Here is a 22,440-nt window from a genome sequence, read left to right as displayed (position 1 = left end):
TCTGGCACACTTATCATGGAAATCATTGAAGGAAAACTAGCAGCAGTACATGAAAACACTATCACATCATTAAAATGCTGAGAACTACCTTGACAATGTAACATTAATTCTATCTTAATAAAAATTGAACTACTTTGATGTGTTTAGTTTTTTTATTACTGATTTTCAATTCAGTAAAATGAGAAAATAATCACTATCAACTCATTTTTGCAAATTTTAAACTATAATGGTTTCATTTTTTTTTACCTTACTAGCAAAAAAAAAACACTGTAAAAATGTATTTCACCACCGTATGTAAATGACTAAGCAGGATACAGGCCAGTTAAGTAATTACCAGATGAATAAAACAGGCACTTTCCAAAAGAGCTGCTTCTTTTCAATAAAGCATTGTGAAAGCATGGTTGTCCTTTTCTAGTATTTCAACTTCAGTTAGTCACAGTCCAAGTGACACATTGAGGTGCCACATACATTTAAATCATGTCCAGCTGTCCTATTTTCTTCTTTATAGAGCCTCAGAGACTGCCAGAGTGAGGTACCCTTACAGGTATATGTCATCTTAAAGAACAAGCTTTCTGCTAGCACTGCAAGTCACCTAACCTTGACAGCTCTATAGTTCAGATTCATTCTAAATAGAGTGAGTATTTTCCAATTTTACAACTTCTGAATTAAAAATGTGTTACATAAGAGCAATAGATGACCTATTTATCTAGCTTTCCAAGTTGCTGAAGCACAAGAGCCTGAGGCATCTGCTGAGGTATGCACAAGATCTTAAAAGGCCTGCAGAAGCCTTTCCAGTCCCAGGTTTCCTACTCAGATGAATCAAAACCTCCATAACAAGGAAAGCTATTGCTCCTCAATGAGGGCTATTTCCATGCTAAATTTCAAATTTCAAATCTCCTAAGAGAAGCCAATCCCAGGGTCCAAAAACATTGAAGCTTACAAGAGCAGACACAGAATTAACCTCAGCAGGCACAAAAGCATTGAGGGGATACAGGGCAAGAAAGGGACCAGACAGGACTACCCCTCTTCCCAGCAGCCTAGACCACAACTGTGCAGGGATGACTCCCCTCAGGGTCATTGGACTCATACTGCTCGTCCCACCTCACAAGTCACTTGGGTTTGGCAAAGAAAAATTCTGAATAAGACCCAACTCCAGGCACCAATGAAATTGAGGGCGGCAGGAGCAAACATGCAAGCAGCCTCAGAGCTTTTGCAGTAGGGACAGACAGACACTGATGACACTATCAAATAGCTTTCTACAGTTTTCGCTCTGGATAGTCTCTCCCCTTGCTGATTGACTGACTACTCCAACTTCCTCTAGCTCCCTTCCTTACAGCCTCATTTCACCTTCCTTGTCTGCTCCCCTTCTCCCTCTTCAATCCTGCCTTGTCCTTCTACCCTTTTCAGTATTTCCCACTCCCTCATCTTTGTCTTCTAATTCCCTCCTAACAAAACCCCAGTCCATTTTTTTTTAATTGTGGAAGCAGCATGATGTTTACTGCTATCAAACTGCTCACTCTACCTGTATGTTCTATCCTTTTCCCCAACTGTGTCTGTCTTGTCTATTTAGACTGTTAGCTCTTCAATGCCAGGACTGTCTGTTACTCTGTTTATCCAGTGCACAGCACAAGAGGGTCCATTCTTGGTCAGTAACTAGGCACTATTGTAATAAAAAATACCAACCAAATGTTCCAGTTGTAGGGCCATTTTGTAAAAAGTCAAGAATTTGAGGGAATGGGAAACATGTATTTTTCACTCTCCGCCTGTTCAAAAAAGGCAGCTAAATCACTTTCCTCTTGAACCTTAAAATAATCCACTTTCTGGCAGAGACCAAGAATAGAAAATTCCAGCCCAAGAAGCGAAAATTTCAGAAAGTTATGAACAACCTAAAGCAGGTTTTAGAATGTAAATCATTGTGCAACATAACTAAACCAGCATTCCACTAGATCACATTTATACACACACTGTGTGCATGTGCGCATGCACAGAGATACATTATTTATCTCACTGAGTTTTAAGTATTAAAATTCAGGAACAATTACATCTTCCTGTTTCTCCTATATACCTGCCCTCCATGAACAAATAGAACACTGATAGCATATTAGTATATTCACAGTATGCTAATGGAACAGCTATTAAATAATAAATGCCTTATATTGTTATCAGCAGGTGCTTCAACAATTAATCTCTGGCTGTTTAATTTCTAGCTCTGCTAAGCAAAGGCACCGAAACTTATTCAGTCTACTAAAATAGCAAGGAATATCTCATAATTATGATAGAAACATCACAAACAACTTATCCATTGTTGTGGTGAGTACCAGGATCTGAAAAGTAGTAGTAGAAGCCTGATGTAGATTTCTTTCTGTGGCACTTACTTAAAAGTCACTAACCCTGCAGAGTTCAGAACCTTAAAATTAGTTAGTCCTGGTAAAGTATGTCTCAAGGTGATTGGAATCCATATTTTAAAAAATAATTATTTTTTCCCACTTGGGCAGGCTAGCATTTCCTAAAAGTATGAATCAACTTAAAATTATTGAATTCTATGAAGTTGCAGTAGGTGGAATATTAACATCTGGCTTTTCCATCTGCAAGAGCATCTTGAATATCACAATGCACCAAAAGGTGCCTCAACAACAAAAAATTGCATTTCAAGATTACTCCACTTATTTTAAAATGTCTTTGTAAAGTGTATGGATGTCAGCAACAGCCCTCATACAATGTCTCCTTATATTTTACAAATACACTGTTTAAAAAATATGCTATACCAGTTCCATCACCAGTGAGCATTTAAAGAATAAAAATAAGAAATATCACTCTTCATGACTTTTTTTGTTTTAAAAATAACTACTCCATGATTAGTATAATAAGGCTGGTCCTGCAAATTGTAGCTATATACTGTATGTTACTGTAAAATAACCACATAGGGGTGTAACAGAGATTGTTACTAGTGCTGCTTTTTTTTTTTTTTTTTTTTAAATGGGCCTAATTTTCTTGAAGCCTTCGAGTTCTTTTCTCAACTCCTTACCTAGTCAAAACTCCCAGGATCATATTAGAGACAGTTAATGCACACATCATTAACACAATAGACCATTCTGGGCCCTGTGAAGTCATTACAGTCTAATCCGTTCATAGGCTTCTATGCAAGTGCACTAAATGTCACATTTGTTTAAGAAGAAAAAGCTGTTTTTGTCAGTTATCACTTTTCTAAATGGCATAACTCCATTTTCTCTCTTTATAATAGACAAACGCACACTATGCATTCATGGCCCACAAGAGTTGGTTTGGTTTTTTAAAAAGTGTTGTTTTTCAGATATAGGCATGCAGAAAAAAAGTGTCCCGAACCATTGTTTTCCTCCCAATGTTATAATATAAAAGTAATTTTTGATTTTTTCCCTCTACAATATTAACTCACTTTTTTCTATTGAATTGAACCCATCTATTAAAATACAAAGCTGTCATTCCTTTGCTAGTCAGCTTTCATTCATTAAAAAGTCAACTATTGATAAAAAAAAGTTACAGTATACCCTTGCCAACCATCACACACTATAGGTAGCACCAAAAATATCTTTCCTCACTTTTAGTGAATGCTCCTATTTGCGAACAGTTCATTAGCTTGATAAAATATACAATATTGGAGTACATGAAATATTATCATGTAATTAAAACTACAAATGCAAACATAAAATAAACTAGGTATTGTGATGCATTATCTTTCTTTAATGTGTGTGTCACTTACCACAGGCACCAGTCCTGCAAACATACATGCATGTGACTTTGCATTTATTTTATGCTGTTCCCACATTTTCAGTTTTCAATATGGCAAAGACTTTTGTGCTGACCATAGCATAGCTGAAGTTGCCAGGGAAGAACCTAGAGGTTTTGGAAGCAGGACAGGGAGCATGGGTGTCAGTGTGCTTATCCCACACTCCCAAACTATCTGTTTCAGTTAAAATGATCAACAGTAAAATAGTTCATAGCGGAAAGTGTCAGTATTGTTTTCTTTAGGTTTCAAATTTAACTCACTGAGATAATGGAGCTAGTTCACCTCTCCAGTGTTGCCAGCTCACAATTTTATAGGTCTCATGATAACTGGAGATTTTCTTAAAGCATCAGCTTGTCAATCCACTTTTTTTTTTTTTTTTTTAATTAAAGCTAAGTTTCTCACCTTCATGGCTGTGGAGAAACATTTGAAAACAGGAAACCCAAAGGCTATGAACCCAAACAACAAATAAAAATAACTCAAAAGTTAATATTTTTTTTAATGTCATCATTTTTGGGGGGCCAACTCATGATTTCTAAATGCTCGGGCTTGACAATATTGCATCTCAGAGCTTGCAGGCCAACTCAGAGCAACAACGTTGGTTTATAATCCTTTGATATTTTCTTTGCACCCATCACCACCAGAAACATTCGGGGGTTTTTGTTGTTGTTGTTGTTGTTTTCTGTTTTTTTTAAAGTAAGCTTAGATTCTTGACCAATTCTGTAACAATGGGAGAATTCTATGGCAAATTCTGTGACCCTGGAATTGCAGGATGCCTGAAATCGCAGGATGCCTGAAATCTTAACAACAGTCATTGTACATACAGTATTTTTTTTTTCAGCAAACCAGATAACTAACTTAGAGAAACTTAAGTTAGTTATCTGTGAACACATATGATTAATGTTACAACATACTTAACATAATAGCCATAATTATTATTATGTTTCAATAGTTATACTGGCCAATGAAAACATGCAACTTTATCAAACCTACCTGATGCCCGTCTAGTGAACCGGTTTATCACTGGAGCTAAAAGAAAAATAGAAAGACATAATTAGATTTTATTAATGGTTTAAAGACAGAACTTTAAAAAATAACACTTTATAAAAATAGTATTCTTTTGTTTAACAATTCTCTGTAGATTTTCAGAGAAACATGCTAGTTGTTCTCTAAATCTAAATATTTGAACACAAAGTCACAAAAGGTGTTATGGTCAGTTATCACTGACATTTAAAGAAATTAAGATTTAAAAAATCATTTTCACTCTCTTTTTAAGCATTACTATATGCATGTACTTATTGCCATGTCTCATTATGAAATACTTTATATTTGCATCGGTTACTTAAATAACTAGGACTGCAAGAAGCCAACGTCTACAAACGATGCAAACTTGGATGCAAACATTTAATAGAGTGGATTTTATTTTTACAAAATGTATAGATGTAAAGATGCTCTTGCATAAAAAAGGGCCAACCTGAAATGCCACTTGAGGAATCAAAAGTTAAACAGGTGAGTATCTGTTCACATAAGTCAAGAACAATGCCAAAAAAAGCTCCATGTGTAGCTCCAAGGCACCAGTGACTCACAAACTACCTATAAATGTGCCCTATACACACTGAGAAAACAGAGATTCCCAGCTAACCCTGACAGGCTGCAAGATGTATACAATTTTGACTACTTTCTTGCAGGGGGAGGGGGTTGGCTCCACTTCAATTCCTGCCTAGTGTTACCAGCACACTCAAGTACTGCTAGAGCTAGAAACCAATATTTTATATATTATACCATCAAAATGCATACTAGAATCTGATTTCAAATGATAATAAATTATCTCTAACCCTTGCAGGTTAAGAGATCAATTATTAAAATCTTAATAGAACTGAAAGAGAGACTGAGATGATAATCAGAATGACGTATTTTAAACTGTGGGAGTCACCTATTTTATATAAATATTCCTTCTTATATTATTAGGGTTAACTGTATAAAACCCTCTCAATCATTCTGTATGAACATTAAATGAAGAAAATTTATTGAATTTTTTTCTCCACTTAATTTCACTGGGGCTTATATAGCATTTCTTGAATGTAGACATATGCACACAGAAATAAGAACTGCTTAAGAAATAGGAAAGTCTGAATCCCATAGAGCTGCTAACAGCCTCTCAAACTCTGTTAGGAGAGGGAACAAGAGCAGAGTTACACATTCTAGTTCAAATTCACAGATGGTAGTGGAAGATCCTAGTAGCCAGAAGCGTACCAGGAGACTAGACTACAGTGATGCAAAGGGACCACAATTCCATTACAAGGAAAAACAGCCTGTCAGGAACCAACCAGCACAGGTGGGGGTGTATACAATATTCATAGTCTCAGAGCCTTCGCTCAGTCATTCCCACTGGCAAATATTAGATCTAGCCCCACCCCAGCAGAAACCTTTGTGGAGGGCAGAGGATGAAATAATGACTACTTTTTGCAGAGGTGAATCTCATCTTGGGTGTAATGGATTTGGCAGGCATCACTGGGCCAGGTTCAGAGCTCCACCTGCCCAATGTAAATTAAATGTTGTGGCTCTCTTTTAAAAAATAATGCAAAAATAGACTTGAAGTTGCGAAATGGTTCCAAGTTATGTCATAGCTAACCTATGAAACCACATGCTTGTGTTTTTCTTACTCTTATCTTCCCTTCCTTCTTCCCTCCTTTTGTTAGTCACACTAACTTGTTATACCTTTTCTCGATTTAGATTGTCCGCTCCTCATGACAAATTAGGACTACATGTTTGTACAGCAGCTGGCACAATGGGGTTCTTACCCTGATTGGGGCATCTAGGTGAAATAACAACAACTCCTCCTCCAGAAATGTTAGGTGACACACGCTTTCCAGAGCAGTACATTTTTCCAAGACAGGATCCTCTGAGTAGGGGGTGACCCCACACGAATGTATCTCTGAACTCAGTCTTCGTTAACCAAGGACAACAAATGTGAGCGGGGTGCAGTGGTGGGAGAGGGGAGGGGCACTGTTGGAATTATTAATAATATTTAAGGCCCTACTTAATTTGCGATATTGAGGAAATTGCAGTTCCTGCAATATTAGGCTTCCACCAGAATTTTGATGGTGGAAACCCCCCAGCTCTCAGCTCCAGGCAGTCGACAGCGGGAGCCTCCCTGGATCTCAGCCCCAGGCTGTTGCTGTTAACCCTTTTCCAAATTACTGCAAATAATAACGCCAATTATTACTTTTCCATGGCTTGTCCACAACTCAGCTGCAATTTTTTTTGACAATCATCCCGTGATTCAAGTAGGGGCTTAATAATATTGGAAATTAGTAATATTAATATGGGAAATCACCCAACACCAATTTAACCATAAATTCCTTTATCAAATCCAAAGGCCAAATGGTACTTCATGCAGTTGCCTCAAAAGCTTAACTAATAAGCAATTTACTACACCCAAACAGTAACAAACCATTTATAAGCATTTGATCAAGATTCTAGCAAACAGACTAAACCAGGGGTGCTTCGACCCATGTTGGTTGGCTCCAGCCCGGTCAGGCAGGTATTAGCAATGAACCCTTTAAGAGCTGACTTCTTATACACTTTAACAAACAAGTGATGTCATTTCCAATTACTGACTTCAGCTAAAAACAACATGAGAGAATTCACCCTTATTTCCAGTCTTAATCCAGATAAGATTTACAACCTTCTTTCTTTGCAAGATCTTTCCACTGTAACTCTTCTCCTCCTTTCTGAGGACCAACAGCTTTTTCATTGAACCTGAGTTCAAGGAGGGGATAACACTAGCTGTGGATGGGAAAGGGCTGTATTGGCTCATTTTAAGACAGATACTCTTTGTTTAATTTAAAACCATCTGCAGTTAACCCTATTGGTCAGAAGCCTACTTTTTAGAAACTGCCCCTTACAGTAGAACCTCAGAGTTGCGGACACCTCGGGAATGGAGGTTGTCTGTAACTCTGAAATGTTCATAACTTTGAACAAAGCGCAGTTCGGGCTCCAGATCTAGCAGATAACACTCCAGGCCACGATTCAGCAACAGCTGAGCAACCTAGTCAGCCCCGGCATGAGTTTGCTCCTGTGAGCGAGTGTGTGAGAGAGAGAGAACAGCATGGCCCCCTCCCAGCCAGGGGAGGGGGGCTAAAAACAGCACATCCCTCTCCCAGCGGAATGGGCGGGAGAGGGTGAAAGCTGCACAGACCCCAGCTCTGCTCCTGCTCTGCTGGCTCCAGCTGCCTTGAGCTGGCAGCCTCAGTGTCTTCCTGTAAGTGGCTGCCCCATAAGTAGGGTTGCCAATCCTCCCGGTTTGGCCGGGAGTCTCCCATAATCAGGCTCAATCTCCTGAAGGCTACTGAAGCCAATTCAGGAGATTTTAGGCCGCTAAAAGTCCAGTGGCGTAGCAGAGTTAAGGCAGGTCCCTACCTGCCCTGGCTCCACGCCATTCCTGGAAGCTGCAACATGTCCAGCAGCGGCTCCTAGGTGGAAGCACAGCTAAGGGGTCTCTACACACTGCCACTGCCCCGAGCGCTGACTTCACAGCTCCCATTGGCCGAGAACAGGGAACCGCAGCCCAACGGGAGCTCCGGGAACGGTGCTTGCAGGCAGGTGCAGCGCACAGAGCCGCCTGGCCGCTCGTGAGCCTAGGAACTGCTGCCGGACATGCCACCGCTTGCGGGAGCCACCTAAGGTAAGTGCCGGCTGGAGCCTGCACCCTGAACCCCCTCCCGCATTCCAACCCCCTGCCCCAGCCCTGAGCCCCCTCCCGCACCCAAACTCCCTGCCAGAGCCCACACTCCAAGCCCCCACCCAAACACCAACCCTCTGCCCCAGCCCTGAGCTCCCTCCTGCACCCCAAACACCCTCCCACACCCCAACCCCCTGTCCCAGCCTGGTGAAAGTGAGCGAGGGTGGGAGAGAGCAAGCGATGGAGGGAGAGGGGCTGGAGTGAGGCCTCTGAGAATGGGAGGGGCAGGGCCTTGGGGAAGAGGCGAGGCAAGGATGTTTGGGTTTGTGCGATTAGACAGTTGGCAACCCCACTCGCGAGTGGGGGTGGGGTGGGCACAGGCAGCCCAGATGAGCCTACCTTTAAGATGCAATACAGGCACAGTACAGTACTTGCTGCTTCTTTTTTTTAATCTCTGCTGCTGCCTGACTGGCTACTTCTAATTTCACATGGTGTCCGGTTGACCAGTCAGTCTGTAATTCTGATATTTGTATCTTTGAGGTTCTACTGTATTTCATTAGTTATTCTTTGGACCAGATATCCTCCCTACTTTATTCCTTTTGGTCCTACAACTCATTATTTTCAAGGCCTTTCTTCTACTTGCTAGTCAGGGTCTTTCTTTACAACACATATACGTTTCCTTAACCAATAAGCTAACTTTAATTCTTTAATTTTATACTTAACCTACAAGCACATTAAAGGAACTTTTGTTTGTTGGACTTTCTCACCGCAAGGCGAGAACCTGTGGCAAAAGACATTGCTCAACGTACTCAGGAGTTTGCAACGGTGTGCTGCTACCAGAGCAGGGACTTTCAAGAACACGCTGGGTGCAGATGATAGACCAGGGATCGGCAACCTTTGACATACGGCCCAAGAGGGAAATCCGCTGGCAGGCCGGGACCGTTTGTTTACCTGCAGCATCTGCAGTTTCGGCCGATCGCAGATCCCACTGGCCGCGGTTTGCTGTTCCAGGCCAATGGGGACAGCGGGAAGCGGCATGGGCCGAGGGATGTGCTGGCCGCCACTTCCCGCAGCCCCCATTGGCCTGGAACGGCGAACCACAGCCAGTGGGAGCTGCGATCGGCCAAACCTGCGGACGCTGCAGGTAAACAAACCGGCCCGGCCCACCCGCAGATTTCCCTGACGGGCCGCATGCCAAAGGTTGCCAAACCCTGCGATAGACCAAATGGGAGCACTTTGCATTGAAAATGTTCTTGACCCAGAGTGAATCTTAGAAACCACCTGTGCAATGGGTAGATTGTGATATGAAAATAAGCATCTTGTAGGTCAAGGGACGAAAACCAGTCCCCTGGTTCAGAGATGGGATTATTGCTGCCCATCCTGAAACGTATCTTTCCGAATCTATTGAGTCACCTTAGATCCAGAATGGATCTTCAACCACCATTCTTTTTCGGTATCAGAAAGTATTTGGAATAAAAGCCCTTCCCTGTGTGTTAAGTGGAAATTGATTCTATAGCACCTAGGTTCAGAAAATAGTTTGTTTTCTGATGTAAAAGGTGCTCGCGAGAAGGATCCCTGAAGGAGGTTAGGGAGGGAAGGGAAGGAAGTAGGAGGGAGGGAGGTAAAGTGGATCAAATATTCCGTGGAAATGATCTCCAGTACCCACTTGTCTGTGGTTATACACTCCCAGTTTTGACAAAAAATTGTAAGGAGGTCGCTGAAGGTAATAATAAATGGTAAATTTTGAGAATGGAGAGGGGTAAGTAGTGGGGTTCCCCAAGGGTCAGTCCTAGGACCAATCCTATTCAACTTATTCATAAATGATCTGGAGAAAGGGATAAACAGTGAGTTGGCAAAGTTTGCAGATGATACTAAACTGCTCAAGATAGTTAAGACCAAAGCAGACTGTGACGAACTTCAAAAAGATCTCACAAAACTAAGTGATTGGGCAACAAAATGGCAAATGAAATTTAATGTGGATAAATGTAAAGTAATGCACATTGGAAAAAATAACCCCAACTATACATACAATATGATGGGGGCTAATTTAGCTACAACTAATCAGGAAAGAGATCTTGGAGTCATTGTGGATAGTTCTCTGAAGACATCCACGCAGTGTGCAGTGGCAGTCAAAAAAGCAAACAGGATGTTAGGAATCATTCAAAAAGGGATAGAGAATAAGATGGAGAATATCTTATTGCCCTTATATAAATCCATGGTACGCCCACATCTTGAATACTGCGTACAGATGTGGTCTCCTCATCTCAAAAAAGATATACTGGCATTAGAAAAGGTTCAGAGAAGGGCAATTAAAATGATTAGGGGTTTGGAATGGGTCCCATATGAGGAGAGATTAAAGAGGCTAGGACTCTTCAGCCTGGAAAAGAGGAGACTAAGGGGGGATATGATAGAGGTATATAAAGTCATGAGTGGTGTGGAGAAAGTGAATAAGGAAAAGTTATTTACTTGTTCCCATAATATAAGAAATAGGGGCCACCAAATGAAATTAATGGGCATCAGGTTTAAAACAAATAAAAGGAAGTTCTTCTTAACACAGCGCACAGTCAACCTGTGCTTGATTCAACTCCTTGCCTGAGGAGGTTGTGAAGCCTAGGACTATAACAGGGTTTAAAAGAGAGCAAGATAAATTCATGGAGGTTAAGTTCATTAATGGATATTAGCCAGGATGGGTAAGGAATGGTGTCCCTAGCCTCTGTTTGCCTGAGGGTGGAGATGGATGGCAGGAGAGAGATCACTTGATCATCACCTGTGAGGTTCACACCCTCTGGGGCACCTGGCATTGGCCACTGTCGGTAGACAGGATACTGAGCTGGATGGACCTTTGGTCTGACCCAGTATGGCCATTCTTATGTTCTCATGTACCCAAATGCTAATGCAATTATAGGTGATATACTTCAGATCATTACTGATTAAAAATACAGTATCTATAAACAGTATCTGTAAATGGAATCTGGTTCCTTTTGCCTCTAGAGTTATCAGTTCAAATCCATTTCAGTCACCAAAGTAACCATCATCTAATGACTGTTTGGGTAGCTGCAGTATCTGAAATCAATTTCATATCACAAAAACACTTGAAACCTAACTGACATCCTTCTGCTAAGACGACATAAAATAGTGTCCCCTGACATTACTAAAAGAGTTTCAACAGGTCAGGGAGAGGAACTTTGCAGAGACAGTTGTACTACCAATATAATTGTACTACCAATATAATAACTGATCTGAAACCAAACTCAGTGAAGACACACCCTTGGTTCTATCAAATAGTTCTAATGATATTGCCCTAAGATATGCTCAAATTGACTGTACACCAAAAACTGGCTGGAAAAGGCTGCATATTTATTGATTTGCAGTAGCAAAATAGTATATTGAGTTCTGCATAATTATAAAAAGGGGTCAAACATAGGTGTGTAAAATCTGGTTAATGAGTTTTCCCCAAAAGGAGCAACTTGGGTGGCAAATACATCCAGTTTGCTTTAGTGCCATTTGATGTTTCCTGTTGATTAACAGATTTAATTCCTTACCACAACTGCACATTGTATTTCAATTAGAGGAGGATCTCATTTAAGTGCATGATGTCATTTAAATACTAACGTGACTTTTCAGATTCTGCTTTACTCCAACGAAAATATGTTGTATGTTTTCACAAAGGAACACCATCTGCAAAGGACAGGAAAGAGGCAGATTTTGCTATCCGCACCATGTTTTTATTGAAGTCTCTCACTTTAAATTATGAAATAAATAAATTCCTGTGCAGTGTGTGTGACAGTCTGGCTTACAGTGCACTGTGCTTTAAAGGACACCATTTTCTTTTTAAACTACATAATGATTGTATGTTTCAAACCGTGGAAATATATCTGCCTGTATACAAAGTTCACACTTGGAAAAACCCAATTCAGACAACTGTGCACAGCTACAGAATTTTTTTAAATGTATTTTGGTGATAAAAATGAAAATAAGTACACCGATACATTTGGTACCATAGGAATGATGAAAATGAGGCTAAACTTAAATATGTATCTATCCATCCATAACTGTGGGATCATGTACTGTAAAAACAACTGCAAATTATATAAAATTAGTAAAAACATTTCCATCACCCAATGAACCAACCAGGATTATCAATACCATACCCTTCCTTATATTTTAACACTTACATACCCCTTTATGAACATCGACTGGTTATCACAACACCCCTGTGAGATAATCATTGTACAGAAGAGGAAACCAAGGGGGGGAAATTAAATTATTTTTCACAGAAAGTCAGTGTCAGAGATCATAAGAGGATGAAGGAATCCCTTGCTCCCAGTCCTATATATAGTTCACTAGTTCTTATACTATTGAGCTGCCCCCTGTTGTGGTCCCCTCAATTTAATTGCTCAAAAGGGCCAAGTTTGCGGCAGACAACTGGCTGAGAGTGATGCTACTGCCATTAGTGGCAGCTGAGGTAGCCAATTAAAAGTTAATGAACTGGTGGCCATTGATCTAATGAACTCAAAATGCCTTCTCTTGGTGACTGCTCTGGGTGAGAACAGTGAATAACCCAAGATGTTTTGGAACCATCAAGAGGCAAAACTTTCAATCTCAGCTAATCAGTTTCAAGAATATCTTCAAAAAACAAAGCGCTAGAAACACTTTAAATAGAAAACCTCTTGGGGGTGGTTTTTTGTTTTAAATGAAAACTAAAAGATTAGCATTTACATTTCTAGATCCCTCAAATATGTCTCTGTTTGTAAAATGGGAATACTGCTTACCTTCCTTTCATGGGTGTTGAGGGGCTTAATATTTATAAATTGGCGTGAGATCTGTGGATGGAAGGCACTATTTATGTATACAACATCAGCTCAAATTCACATATTTTAGTGTCATACTCAAGCAGTGAAGTAGTGGCAAAATTCCCATCAATTTCAATGGGGCCAGTGCATTTAATAGGGCCAGAATTTTATCCAGAGTTTAGGAACCTGCTTCTGATCTCATTACATGATTTTACACTGGTTTAAATCCACTGACTTAAAAGTAGTTACTCAAGTTTTTTCACTACATCATGATAATTCACTTCATATTAACAAGAAAGAAGCCAGACTTTTAGATGGGGCTTAGTTGTGCTTAGGGCTCCATCTTTTATGTTTCCAAGCCCGGCTCACTTCTCAGAGCTCCACAAACCTTCAGAAAAGCGGTTGAGTTATATCGATCACAATTCTTACATTCCCGTGGCACCTTATAGACTAACAGACGTATTGGAGCATGAGCTTTCATGGGTGAATACCTACTTCTTCGGATGCATGTGAAGAAGTGGATATTCACCCATGAAAGCTCATGATTCAATACGTCTGTTAGTCTATAAGGTGCCACAGGACTCTTTGCTGCTTTTACAGATCCAGACTAACACGGCTACCCCTTTAATTCTTACATTATACGATTTAACACCAGCTTGTCTTCTAATTCTCATAAAAACAGATTAACAATTAGGATGAGCTAAACTAATCAGAACAAATCAAAATCAGGATTGGATACTTCTCTGGAAAATACGTGTTAGGTAAACAGAAGTTCTTTGGCTCAATATGGAGGTAACTGGGTGAAATATGGCCTGTGTTATACAGGAGGTGAGATTAGATTATCCCTCCTGGCCTTAAAATCTACTAAACCATCTCAAGAAACCCGCACATCTAGGACGATTATAGAATCTAGCTGCTGTGGTAAAAATGCTGTTTAACACAAAAAAGCTACGAGACTGTCCAATACGGATCTTCATATGAAATAAAATTTTAAGAAGTCACTTCACTGTAAAGGGCTTTTCCTCCCTTTAGTTATCAGATTCTGGCTGTTATATTCAATGACAGTCTGTATAAAAAGAACAACACTGTGACAAACGTGGGAATAGTTAGGTCTAGAGGGAGCTGCTTTCTGTCTTCCCGGTGAAGAACTATGATGGCTCTGACAACAAACAGCAGAACACAGAGACAGGAAGGGGAATCAAGTGAATATGTAAGCAAATAAAAAAAACAACCTTTAAAACAAAACCAAATGTCATCCTTTTTAGTTATGGCACGGCTTTCTAAATGTATACACTTCATAAGTCCAGGAAACAAACTATAGCAGTGAGGAGCCCGGTGGAACCTTAAAGACTAACAGATTTATTTGGGCATAAGCTTTCGTGGGTAAAAAAAACCCACTTCTTCAGATGCATGGAGTTAAAATTTCAGATACAGGCATAAATATACTGGCACATGAAGAGAAGGGAGTTACCTTACAAGTGGAGAACCAGTATTGACAAGGCCAATTCAGTCAGGGTGGATGTGGTCCACTCCCAATAATTGATAAGAAGGTGTCAATGCCAAGAGAGGGAAAACTGCTTTTGTAGTGAGCCAGCCACTCCCAGTCCCTATTCAAACCTAAATTAATGGTGTGAAGTTTGCAAATTAATTGTAGCTCTGCAGTTTCTCTTTGAAGTCTGTTTTTGAAGTTTTTTTTGTTGAAGGATGGCTACTTTTAAATCTGCTATTGAGTGTCCAGGGAGATTGAAGTGAGGTTATAGGTTAAGTGATGGGGCAAGTGATACACAAAAACAACAAGGAGTCCGGTGGCACCTGAAAGGCTAACAGATTTATTTGTGCATAAGCTTTCGTGGGTAAAAAAACCCCACTTGCAGCATCACTTGCCCCATAACCTCAGCCGTACAGAACGCAACGCCATCCACAGCCTCAGAAACAACTCTGACATTATAATTAAACAGTCTGACAAAGGAGGTGCTGTAGTCATCATGAACAGGTTAGATTATGAACAGGAGGCTGCCAGGCAACTCTCCAACACCACATTCTACAGGCCACTATCCTCCAATACCACTGAGGAGTACCAAAAGAAACTACACCATCTGCTCAAGAAACTCCCTGCTATAGCATGGGAACAAATCTACACAGACACACCCCTAAAGCCCCGACCAGGTGTATTCTATCTGCTATCCAAGATCCATAAACCTGGAAATCCTGGAAGCTCCATCATCTCAGGCATTGGCACTCTTACAGCAGGATTATCTGGCTATTTGGACTTTCTCCTCAGACCCTATGCTACCAGCACTCCTAGCTATATTTGAGACACCACCGACTTCCTGAGGAAACTACAATTCATTGGTGATCTTCCTGAAAACACCATCCTGGCCACCATGAATGTAATAATAATAATTAATGGAGATATCCCATCTCCTAGAACTGGAAGGGACCTTGAAAGGTCATCAAGTCCAGCCCCCTGCCTTCACTAGCAGGACCAAGTACTGATTTTTGCCCCAGATCCCTAAGTGGCCCCCTCAAGGATTGAACTCACAACCCTGGGTTTAGCAGGCCAATGCTCAAACCACTGAGCTATCCCTCCCCCCAATGTAAAAGCTCTTTACACCAATATTCCACATGAGGACGGACTACAAGCTGTCGGAACAGTATCCCTGATGAGGCCACGGCACACCTGGTGGCTGAGCTTCGTGACTTTGTCCTCACCCACAACCATTTCAGATTTGGGGACAACTTATACCTTCAAGTCAGCAGCACTGCTATGGGTACCTGCATGGCCCCACAGTATGCCAACATTTTTATGGCTGACTTAGAACAACGCTTCCTCAGCTCTCGTTCCCTAGCGCCCCTCCACTACATGTGCTACATTGATGACATCTTCATCATATGGACCCATGGGAAGGAGGTCCTTAAAGAATTCCGCCTGGATTTCAACAATTTCCACCCCACCATCAACCTCAGCCTGGACCAGTCCACACAAGAGATCCACGGACACTACAGTGCAAATAAGTGACGGTCACATAAACACCACCCTAGACCAGAAACCTACTGACCACTATACTTACCTACATGCCTCCAGCTTCCATCCAGGACACATCACACGATCCATTGTCTACAGCCAAGCTCTAAGATACAACCACATTTGCTCCAATCCCTCAGACAGAGACAAACACCTACAAGATCTTTATCAAGCATTCTTAAAACTACAATACCCACCTGGGGAAGTGAGGAAACAGATTGACAGAGCGAGATGGGTACCCAGAAGTCACCTGCTACAGGACAGGCCCAACAAGAAAAATAACAGAACACCACTGGCCATCACATACAGCCCCCAGCTAAAACCTCTCCAGCACATCAACGATCTACAACCTATCCTGGAAAACGATCCCTCACTCTCACATACCTTGGGAGGCAGGCCAGTCCTCACTTACAGACAGCCCCCCAACCTGAAGCAAATACTCACCAGCAACTACACACCACACCACAGAAACACTAACCCAGGAACTAATCCCTTTAACAAACGCCGTTGCCTACTCTGCCCCAATATCTACTCTAGTGACACCATCATAGGACCCAAGCACGTCAGCCACACCATCAGGGGCTCATTCACCTGCACATCTACTAATGTGATATATGCCATCATGTGCCAGCAATGCCCCTCTGCCATGTACATTGGCCAAACCGGACAGTCTCTACGTAAAAGAATAAATGGACACAAATCAGACATCAGGAATGGTAACATACAAAAGCCAGTAGGAGAACACTTCAATCTCCCTGGACATTCAATAACAGATTTAAAAGTAGCCATCCTTCAACAAAAAAACTTTCAAAAACAGACTTCAAAGAGAAACTGCAGAGCTACAATTCATTTGCAAACTTAACACCGTCAATTTGGGCTTGAATAGGGACTGTGAGTGGCTGGCTCACTACAAAAGCAATTTTCCCTCTCTGGGTATTGACACCTCCTCATCAATTATTGGGAGTGGACCACATCCACCCTGACTAAATTGGCCTTGTCAATACTGGTTCTCCACTTGTAAGGTAACTCCCTTCTCTTCATGTGCCAGGATATTTATGCCTGTATCTGTAATTTTCACTCTATGCATCTGAAGAAGTGAGGTTTTTTACCCACGAAAGTTTATGCCCAAATAAATCTGTTAGTCTTTAAGGTGCCACCGGACTCTTCGTTGTTTTTGTGGATACAGACTAACACGGCTACCCTTCTGATACTTGGAACCTATAGCAGTAATATTACAAATATAAAATGTATCCCTTAAATTTCATAAGTACACCTCACCAAATTTACCTATCTATCATTCTGTTCCTGTTCTTTAAGGTTACATTTTTGATTAAAATCATCAAACAGCCTCCAACTCCAAATTACAACCAACTGGCAGGACACTGAACAGGGAGCAACTCTCAAATATCAGGGCAGTTTCAAAGACAGTGCTGGAGGATGCTCAGAAGATGTGAACATTCAGATATCAGAAGCTGCAGTCATGTTTCAGGCCCTTCAGCAGCCTCTGCGTGGACACTGTGATGTCAAGCTTGCCACAAAGCTGCTGACCTACAGAACCACAGTTATATTAACTTTATTGTACAAAAGTAAAGCATGGGCACCGAGGACGGTGAAGAACACTGGATTGATATTATCAATTCTTGTCATCTTTGTCAGCTGTTCCACATTAAGTGGCAGGACAAGATCAGAAATGAAGATATTCTAAGTTGAACCCACTAAATATCTCCATTAGTACTGGTTCAGTTCTGGCGGCTTTCTTGGTATGGGCATATTATTAAAATGGAATACACCAAGGAATGCTGTTACACAGCCAGTGATCATGTGGGTGGCAAAAGATTTGGTGGCATGATAAGATTGTCAGTGATGGACAGAAATTAAATATTCAGCCAGATCATCTTAAGGACTTACCCGGAGATTGATTCAGGTGGCACTTGATCTGCCAAGAGGATACATCCCTTTAGGATGTGATTTACCATGACGATGATTCCATTCTTGTTCTTTAAGCTTACATTTTTGATTAAAAACAACAAAAACAAAAAACAAACAAAACCATTGCTTGGGCCCTGAGCAATCTTTACCCCAAATGGCAAAACACAGTCCTGCTGATGTGCACATATATGTAATACTCTGCTACTGAAGACAAAAGTTTGGATAACAGTCCTCCTGTCGGGTTTCGTGATAAGGAAACAATCCTTGAACTTCTCCACTAAAGTGGAAAGGGGCTGCATCTCCCCCAAATGATAAGATCTACCAATAAGAAAGTGCCACCAGATGGCTCCCTACAAAGAAAGACACTACTACAACAGGAAGCACTGCTGGGGCAGGCTCCCCAAGAAGACTTCATTGCTAAAGAGGTATCGAGCAGCAGCAGAGTTAATTCTGCTGGGGACAAAGAAGAGTATGTGCCTGGGCATTCACATGCATGGATTTGGTACTGTATGAGATGTTGTAAAAAAATATTTCAGAAAGTCCAGCAGAAAGAGGTTGGGGAACCACCCCCTGAGGTAAGGACTACGCTGGAGCCCTGGTTTTGTGAGCCATGGTGTGAGGGAGAAAAACGAAATCAAGATGGAATTGATTTGGATGTTGCAAGAGAAACAGTTGCTGGTTGGGGAAAACTCTACTATGTGGAATGTGCTGGGGTAACAACAAATTTTAAAAAACAGTGTCAGCCTACAACTTTAAAACACTTACCACCACCACCACATGTTTATTAACATTCACATTGCTAAAGACATCGTACCAACACATCAGCTGCTCCTTCAAGAAGCAGAGTAAGAAAAGGTGCACAGACACCTGCTACCTTGCTCAACAGGAGGGTAACTTGATAGGACCAGCACTGTGGTGAACAGAAGGAAGGAAGGGGGAGTACATGTTGGGGAAATGCAATGGTGGCCCCTTCTTCTCCACAGACTCTCTGCCTCCCATTAGCCGGACAGAGGAAAACAGGAGCTGATCGGCACTTCACTCCCTCCCCTCATTAATTTAAACATTTTTCTGGGTATTTTGGACTCTCTCACTCCATTTCAGCTTTCCCACCCGCCCTCCCTGTGGTTGTAGTATAGAAGCTGTGTTTTTAGGATGCTGTAGGTATGGGTCAGGAAGAATTTTTTCCCCATTTGAGACTTGGTGGGTTCTTTCACTTTCCTCACACCGGCATGGAGGCACAGTTAGGTTAAATAGGAGTAGGACTATGAAATATTATTGATTCTTGCCTGCATATTTATACCTGCCTCTGGAAATTTCCACCACATGCGTCTGACGAAGTGGGTATTCACCCACGAAAGTTTATGCTCCAGTACGTCTGTTAGTCTAAAGGTGCCACAGGACTCTTTGTCGCTTTTTACAGATCCAGACTAACACGGCTACCCCTCTGATACATGAAATATTAGTAATTTGTATAAAGGTTTAGTTCATTGCAATTTGCAGTCCAGTGCAGAGAAAAGGCCAAAAAAGCCAGCTCCCAGAAGTAAGAGACCTGCGATTTCACTGGTGGATCTTTGTGACTGTGGGAGAAGGAGAGACAGGAAGTCTTCACAGTCTCTTTGGTACCTTCTTTGGTATCCTTGCAGGGGGCAGGGTGAGAGGATCAAAACGATTGAGCTGAAACATAGGGGTAGGCTGAGGATAGTCTACCCTGAGTTATGGATTATAGGACTCCTACCATAAAACCCCCATACTGGACACATTTAAAGGCCTGGTACGTGAGAGTCGGGGGAGACATGGCAGATAGCGTACCTCCTCAGTATTATGTTCATAAAGTTGCATTCTGCTGCTTAAATCTATCTGTTTCTGTCCTCATTCATCTGCGTGTCCTAATCAACAAGCTCCCTACATTTTCACAAATATAAGCAACAAAATAAGGCAAACATGCAAAACCAAGAGTTGCTAATTTTTGTGCTCCTATAGCTCAATACGTTTAAGATGAATTTATAAGCCATTAATTTGTAGTATAGACTACATTTCTTTTAGGCATTTAAAATCCTAACAATGAAATCCATTAGACTGCAGAATAGTCTTCCAAGAGAAGCCTCATAACCACAATTACTTAAAAGCTCAAGCTCTAATTTCTCCGATTACATGAAATGACTGCTACAGCAGTCAACCATTTTTCTAACACCAGCATCTCCCATTTACTGAGTGGTAGCAGAATTCTGCAACCTTGCAGGGTAGCTTTCCAGTCAAAGAGAAAATGAATGATGTCAAATCTGGGTATTCTGTGTGTAACTTGTTTTATTTACATATATATACACCAGACCTGAAACAGAGGCAGTCAGAAACGGCATGCAAGAAATCCCCTCTTACAGAAATCTCAGTCCACACACCAACACCCATTTCCCAGGAAGCTACTTTATTCCAAGAATGGCCTCTTAATATAGAGAACAAAGAAGATAGCAATCTCTCTGCTATCTGCCACAGCTTCTCTTAAAGAACCACCGCATAACACTGCATAAAAAAACTAGTCGGAAATTATTTCTTCAAAAACTAAAAGCTTGCTTTCAGACTATGATAAAGAATTTTGAAGACTGCAACAATGCCACCTAGTGACATTTGTCAAAAGTATACTCCTGGGGGAATTCTGCACCACTGCACAATGCAGAATTTTGCAGAGTTCCGTGTTTCCCCTGCAGAATTGCTGGCCACCACTAGGAGCTGCTGGACTCTGCAGAGCCCAGTTTGCAGTGAGCAGAGCGCCCAGCCTGATGGAGCTGGAGGCTGCATGCTCTTTGATCCTCATTCTCCTGGGAGGGGAGTGGGTCCGGGAGACCCAGCCAGCACTGGCAAAGGGTGAGGAAGGGCAGGGCAGGGCCGCACCGCACCATGTCCCCCTGCAGGACAGTAAAGAAGTTGGGAGGAGTAAAGGCTCTGGGGGTGCTGGTGTCTGGGCCGGGGGATGCCCTGTGGATGGGCTCTGGAGGGAGGAGGGTGCTGGTGTCTGGGCCGGGGGATGCCCCGTGGCTGCGATATGGGAGGGATGGGAGTGCAGGCGTCTGGGCTCTGGGGGCCCCCACACACAGCCCCTCCCCCAACTGGAACTGGTTTGTTAGGGGTTTCTTTAACTCTCTACTCCTGAGGGAATCTTTTTTGCTGTTGTCTGTATTGTTGACATTCTTGTTGACAGGTATTTTGAAATAAATTACCAAAAAAATTGAAACTGGAGTGAGTATATTGTGTTATTTTGACAAACTATGCAGAATTTTAAAATACTGTGCATGGAATTTTTTGGAACAGAATTCCTCCAGGAGTAAAAGTATTCAAATTTTCTCAATACAAATTTTTTGAAAATTAATTTCAGTATGTAATATCACCACACAACAGCAAGAACAGAGCTGTTGATAAATAGTCTATTTCTGATAGAGCAAAAATATTGCAATTTCTTGTTTTTTTAAGTCCCATATCCTATTGTGTCTATCTGTTTAACCCCATTATTGTGGTATCAGGGGGACAGAAATGCTAGCATGACGTCCCAGCAAACATTAAGGCAGGGGTAGGCAAACTACGGCCCGGGTCTAGATCCGACCCCTCAGGGCTTTGGATCCTGCCCGCGGGATTGCCCCGTGGCGCCGTGGGCCCCGCACCGCTCTCAGAAGCGGCAGGCACCACTTCCCTGCGGCCCACGGGTGGGGGGTCAGAGGGCTCTGTGCGTTGCCCTTGCCTCCAGGCACTGCCCCACGCAGCTCACATTGGCTGGGAACGGGGAACCGCAGCCAATGGGAGCTTCAGGGGAGGTACCTGGAGGCGCGGCAAGGGCAGCACACGCGGAGCCCTCCGCCCCCTCTCCCCCAGGGGCCGCAGCGCTTCCTGGAGCGGCGCGGCGTGAGGCCAGGGCAGGCATGCAGGGAGCCTGCCCTGGCCCCGGTGCGTGCCGCTGCCACCCCGGAGCTGCTTTAGGTAAGCTGCGCCGTGCCGGAGCCCGAACCCCTCCTGCACCCCACCACCCAACTCCCTGCCCTAAGCCCCCTGCCTGCACCTCGCACCCCTCCTGCACCCCAACTCCCTGCCCTGAGCCCCCTCGTACACCCCGCACCCCTCCTGCACCCCAACCCCCTGCCAGAGCCCCTTCTTGCACACTGCACCCCTGTGCACCCCAACCCCCTGCCCTGAGCCCCCTCCCGCTGTCCGCACCCCTCCTGCACCCCTGCCCTGAGCCCCCTCCTGCACTCTGCACCCCTCCTGC

The 22,440-nt window shown here is 42.4% G+C and overlaps 1 protein-coding gene across 1 annotated transcript in view; it reads right to left on the bottom strand.

Moving 5' to 3' along the window:
• Window positions 1–22,440, bottom strand: part of PRKAR2B (protein kinase cAMP-dependent type II regulatory subunit beta) — a 159,123-nt gene that overhangs the window by 90,566 nt on the left and 46,117 nt on the right. The window contains exons 2-3 of the mRNA XM_065419895.1: window positions 19,950–19,959; window positions 4,754–4,789 (exon numbers count right to left, since the gene is read on the bottom strand). Of these exons, the coding sequence (XP_065275967.1) occupies window positions 4,754–4,789; window positions 19,950–19,959 (46 nt within the window). The remainder of the gene's footprint in view (window positions 1–4,753; window positions 4,790–19,949; window positions 19,960–22,440) is intronic.

This window comes from Emys orbicularis, chromosome 1, assembly GCF_028017835.1.
Source record: "Emys orbicularis isolate rEmyOrb1 chromosome 1, rEmyOrb1.hap1, whole genome shotgun sequence".
In the NCBI taxonomy this organism is placed as follows: Eukaryota; Metazoa; Chordata; order Testudines; family Emydidae; genus Emys; species Emys orbicularis.
The sequence above is the reverse complement of the archived record's forward strand: the minus strand, read 5'-3'. Positions and strand labels throughout refer to the sequence as shown.